Source organism: Nansenia antarctica, assembly GCF_963989245.1.
Source record: "Nansenia antarctica genome assembly, chromosome: 13".
Classification (NCBI taxonomy): domain Eukaryota; kingdom Metazoa; phylum Chordata; class Actinopteri; order Argentiniformes; family Microstomatidae; genus Nansenia; species Nansenia antarctica.
This window is the reverse complement of record NC_137683.1, coordinates 10,389,592-10,395,591: the sequence shown is the minus strand read 5'-3', so window position 1 is coordinate 10,395,591 and position 6,000 is coordinate 10,389,592. Positions and strand designations below refer to the sequence as shown.

General features: G+C 44.0%; 1 protein-coding gene across 1 annotated transcript in view; it reads left to right on the top strand.

Moving 5' to 3' along the window:
• Positions 1-889: 889 nt before the first annotated feature.
• Positions 890-6,000, top strand: part of pde1ca (phosphodiesterase 1C, calmodulin-dependent a) — a gene marked incomplete at both ends in the record, with an annotated part of 118,505 nt that continues 113,394 nt past the window's right edge. The window contains one exon of the mRNA XM_080543995.1: positions 890-974. Within this exon, the coding sequence (XP_080400121.1) occupies positions 890-974 (85 nt within the window). The remainder of the gene's footprint in view (positions 975-6,000) is intronic.

Here is a 6,000-nt window from a genome sequence, read left to right as displayed (position 1 = left end):
GTGCATGTGTTAAAGTCTCCTAGGTCAGCCATTAGAAGGTACTGAGTGATGAGGCAACGTAAATATTTTTGTGTGAAACGGCAACAAGGGAATGATGTTGTTATTGAAGTTACACATTCACAGAAGGCAATCATGATGCAATCAAATATGTACACACACACACACACGCACATGAACACATGCACACACATCAACCAACGTTAGATATTCACAAGTACAACAAACTGACTGTAGTGCTTGGAGAATAATCACGCACACATATGATGACTCAATGCGAGCATGTTGAGAAAAAGGAGAGGGAGAAAGGAGGACGCAGAGGACAAAGATGATATAGAGGATATAGAGGATATAGAGAGGGGAGGGAGGGGGCCAGAGAGAGACTAATCAAGAGCTGTAAGAGCAGAACAGTGGGGAGGGTCATAGATAATACCCCATGGGGGAGAGAGAGAGAGGGAGGCGGGGAGAGAGAGAGATTTCCATCCTCTGTATTCTTTCACATGGCTTGGTCTGTGGCTATAGTGAGGGGTTAGTGTGGCGGCACAAGGTAGAGCTGGAGAGAGAGAGAGAGAGAGCGCTATATGCTCCTCAAGGAGCTTCTAGCGGCCCTGAAGGATGCACGGATAGACTGGGCAACACCGAGGCTTGCTCCCTAGTGTCTCCAGAGCTCAGCTAAGCCCCAGCCAAACATTAAGCCAGATAGCCGCCACTGTGCTGTCATACTCCAACCAACTGTGGAGCACCTCTCCTAGTGGAACCGCTCGAGGAGCGACCTCTTCCCCTCCTCTTCTCCAAACCTCCACTCAGTCAGACGCACGAGGAGAAACAGGCAGCACAGGAGGAATTGGACAGAAGCGTCAGTCAGTCAGTCAGCGCTTGGAGCTGAATGAAGATGACGGAGCCCAGCTCCAAGAAACAGGGATTTAAAAAGTGCCGGAGCGCTACTTTCAGCATAGATGGATTCAGCTTCACCATCGGTAAGAGACAGGATTTGTGTGTGTGTGTGTGTGTGTGTGTGTGTGTGTGTGTGTGTGTGAGCGTATGTGTGTGTGTTGTGTTGTGTTGTGTTGTGGGTGTTGTGTTGTGTTGTGTTGTGTTGTGTGTGTGTGTGTGTGCTTGTGTGTGTGTGTTGTGTTGTGTTGTGTGTGTGTGTGTGGGTGTGTGTATATGTGTGCGTGTGTATCAGGAAGAGTTTGGTGCCACTTTGTGTTATATTTGTGTACAAAGTGAGCAGACGGTGTTCTTGTCCTGTAGTTTGTTTGACCACCCACTCTTTGTAGATGAATCCTTAGGTATCTATAGATTGTTACCTCTTGGCTTGGAGGTGAATGCATGAATCTTCTCTTTGATTTTGTGATGTGTGAAATGATATTGATTTAAATACTGTACGTGGTAACATATTCAATGCAAATTGAAATAACACATTTTAAGATTGTTCCCTGTTCGCTGTTAAATACCTCTGGCTTCACATCATCTACTCCTTTACCTACAAGATAAACACTTTCTGAGGATTAGAACAGTGGTTAGTGGTTACAGTCGACGCTGTTATTACACGTCTATTGCCGTTAGGTTTCGCTATCTTAGTCAAATGTTTATATTATTATGCAATAGATGGAGACATGGATAAAAACGGAGCAATATTGTATTCATCTCAGTAGCATCTTCATCTTTAGTTGTTGCTTGTCAAGTCTCTGTCATGGGTTGATGCACGGAGGGATAATGACCCGAATGCAATGGGGTGAACATTTGTCTCATTCAGTCAACTCTTTGTTGAGTTGAATACTCTAGCATTGCCTGAGCAGAATGATATTGCATAATGACCTATGCCGTCTTTTCTTTGGAGTATGACTCAGAATGACTCTGAGAGTGCCCCCCCCCCCGCCAAAAAAGAGAATCCTGTAGTCTATTATAGCTCTGTTAAATATCATATTCCTCTAATGTGACAAGCCAAAACAGAACTAGCAGCAGTCATTTGTATTTAAATGAGGGGTGCTAAACAATATGGTGTGAGTGGCAGAGTGACATGACCGTTGTTCATCACAGGGTAAACGGAACCACAGTAATTACCATCCTTTCAAAGGTCAAGTGGTAAATGTTACATAAGTCTACCACTGTTGTTCACTCAGTCCTCAGGTTCTGCAGGGCTGGGGAAATTGACTGGAGGAGAGGCCATCCTGAGGAATAAACAAACCGTGGTTTGATCCTGTGCAACAACAGTACGTGGCTGGAGGTTGTCAATGAACACTGACATGTTCAACAATCTCAACAACAATGTCAAATGCAACATGATCAAACACAGTTGAAGGCGATCTTGAATGTATCCCATGGATGTTCAGAGCAGTGAATAGTGTGTGTGATACTGATGATCTTTATCAAATACCATTGTCAATGCATGTAACAGTGACACTCTTCTATTGCCTCTTCAATATAGTAATAATTAACATTAAAACGAAAAATCTTAATACAGTATGTAACTCTTTGTACTAACCCTAACCCTAATGTCAAACCTAATGACAAACTATAAAGTATTAATACTGTACATGCAGAACTGCCTACTCCTTTGAGTTGTTGTAAATGTATGAATAATAATAATAATAATAATAATAATCAATAATGCATTTTATTTATTGGCGTCTTTCAGAGCACTCAAGGACACCTTACAGAGCATCATTTAAAAACAAGCAACAGATTCAAACAGGTTCAAACAAGTGATTCAAACAAACAAAACAAACCAAAACAAGACAAAACAAAAGACTTCAAAACAACAATCGATTAAAAAAATACGCCAGTTTAAAAAGGTGGGGGAGGATTTCAGGCAGGATTTGAAGGTGGAAAGAGAAGCGGTGTTGCGGATATCTATTGTATTATATCTACAATATGTATGTATTGAGCACATGTGTGCTGTAGTTGTTCATGATAAGGCTCATCTGAGTAAACACATATGGGATTGACTTCAGAGGTCCACCTGCTGCCATAAGGAGTATAAATGAAGCCATGTAAACACCCTCTCTCTCGCTCTGAGTTGTCACTTGCTGATAAGGGTCTCCCTCTCTCTCACTTTACCTGCCCACGGTTGCCTTGTGTGATGAGTGATTACGGTCGCCATGGGGACAGGGAGAGAGAGGCTGTGACATCACCAGGCGAAGTTAAAGAAAATACTGAAGGTTATTTGTGTGGGTGTGTGTGTGTGAGCGTGTGTGCATGCGTACAGTGTGTGTGTGTGTGTGTGTGTGTGTGTGTGTGTGTGTGTGGTAAATAAACCATCCCCCTCCCCTCTCACATCCTCTCCTCCCTGGCTCAGTGGCTGAGTGCTCTGTGGAGACCTCATTAACACACACACCTGTTCAGTAACTAACCCTGACTGTGGTGTCTCAGTGTCAGGGGCACGGAGCAGGCCTTTCTGGGATAAACTCTAGCCTCTGGTTACCTGGCAGAGGTGAGATACTACAGAGATCTGGGGAAAGGATGATGAGGGGATCCTTGTGAGTGTGTGTGTGTGTGTGTGTGTGTGTGTGTGTGTGTCGCCTCAGTCGTCACAGCATTAGCAGGGTGGTCCATGGCAGAGCAATGGGGAGTCATTATCTCTAATGAAGTGGCCTCTCCCATCACTGGCGCCCAGACACACGGACTGCAGAGCAGCCCCTCTGCCTCTCTCCTCCCTCTATCCCCACCCCCCGTCTGGGTGGCTAAAAGGCCTTCTCCTGGAGAAACTCTGATTTCCCCTAATTACCTGCTGGCCCCTGTGGATTGCCCACTTCCACTTAATGACCAGGCGGGCACTCCTGAGTCTTGCCGAGGCTCGCTCAATCTTCCTCTCCATCTCTCACTTGTTCACTTTACCTGACCCCTTTTTTTTTAGTTTTTTTTTGTTTGTTTTATCTCTTTACTATCTGTCTCTAGATTTCTGTCCCTGCCTCCATTTCAAAGAAATGAACCTACAAAGAAATGAACGGTCTATCATTTTAATGGTAGGTTAATTTTAACAGTGAGAGACTGGAATATTTAAAAAACTAAACTGAAAAACACACTGAAAATGGGTCGTGGATGGGTCTTCCAGCACGACAATGACCCAATACATACGGCCAAGGCAACAAAGGAGTGGCTGAAGAAGAAGCACATTAAGGTCATGGAGTGGCCTAGTCAGTCTCCGGACCTTAATCCCATAGAACATCTGTGGAGGGAGCTGAAGGTTCGAGTTGCCAAGCGCCAACCTCCAAACCTTAAGGATTTGGAGAGGATCTTCAAAGAGGAGTGGGCCAAAATCCCTCCTGAGATGTGAGCAAACCTGGTGACCAACTACAAGAAACGTCTGACCTCCGTGCTCGCCAACAAAGGTTTCTCACTCCTCCAAGTTCTAAGTCGTGTTTTGCTAGGGGATCAAATACTTTTTTCCCCTCGATCAAATGCAAATCAATTTATAACTTTTATATAATGTGTTTTTCCATTTTTTTGGGTCTCTCACTGTTAAAAAAAACCATTAAACTACCATTAAAATTATAGACCGTTCATTTCTTTGTAAGTGGGCAAACTTACAAAATCAGCAAGGGATCAAATACTCAAATACCCCCCCCTTCATCTCTCTCTCTCTCTCTCTCTCTCTCACACACACACACACACACACACACACACACACACACACACACACACACACACACACACACAGGTCTATGAGGGTGGTCAGAAGTGAGGTAGAGAGAGCAGAGCTCCATTGTGATCCAGAGTAGCCTATAAGAGAATAAATCCCCACATAATGACCTGCTGTAACGACTTTGCAGCTAGAGTCATTATGATGAACCTGCCTCGCCTCGAAATGTAGAATGCCATGAACAGTCCATGTAACCACGCTCTTTCACAAGGCCTACAATATCTGAATGAGGACCTTTGTACAGTATCGATTTCAAAAGTTCATTGAAAATGTGTTGTTCATTCTGCTTTTGGTCTTCTAAGCTCGTATTACAAAGGTCTGGCGAAGCCTTTGTTTTCCCCTCTTCTCCACATTAGTCAGAGTTTTTACGTAAACAAAGCCACCGTGAGGTGCATGGAATTAAAAAACCTCAGGCTATCAGATGGTGTGTGTATGAACATAATGTGCACTACTATAGCTTACCTCCCACGCTCACTCTGTAAACACCACTTACAAAGTGAAGGTCTATGACCTCAGCACAGGCATCTGCTTAATAATCTCAGTCCGTCATTATGTTGTTTGACATTCATGCTGTTCACGCTACCGTAAAGGGACAGATCTGCATTGAACAAGGGGCTCAGTGAAGAACACATATATTGTACATGTCTCCTGGCAACTGTGGAGTTTTGCCTTTTACAAAATGTAGAGCCACAGGTGAGCGTGTAATAGCTCAGTGCAAATGTGTGAGGAGATCTTGTAGAGATTTAGACACCCTATCCAGTGGCGGCTGGCCGATAGAGGGCGCTGGGGCGCCGCCCCCACCTTCACTTCCTAGTTGCGATTTGTAAAAGTTTTTAAAAACAATAAACATTGTTTATTCACAAAATGCGGCTGATATTCTGTCGCCGCCTATCAGCATTCATTAAAAATCCTCCAATACAATAAACATTTTATCTGTGTGTGTGTAAAATTCACTGTTAAAATACATAGGGGGAGGAGTCGGGACGCCGGCCGAATGCAAGTCTATTGCAGGCCAAATACTTTTCGCTTACACGTGAGCTGTAGCAGCGCTCCAATTGGCTGTCTCCTATTTCTCGGCCGGGGCGCAAAAATTGTTGTATAGCAGAAAATGCATATGCTGAGGACTTCCGACTTCCGGGGCAGCATGGATTGAACGCACGCACGACTGCTCTCCTAACAAATTAAGTTTTTTACAATGTAAGGAGGATTTATTTCTGTAAACAAATTGAACAAATGGATTAGAAGGATGCATCTTTTGTTCCTAACTTGAGGATATTGCAACTGGACCTATTACCGAAGTCAAACTTATCTCGTTTGTGGTCGCAATCTCCGCACCGGCTGTTTGTTGATTGTTTGAT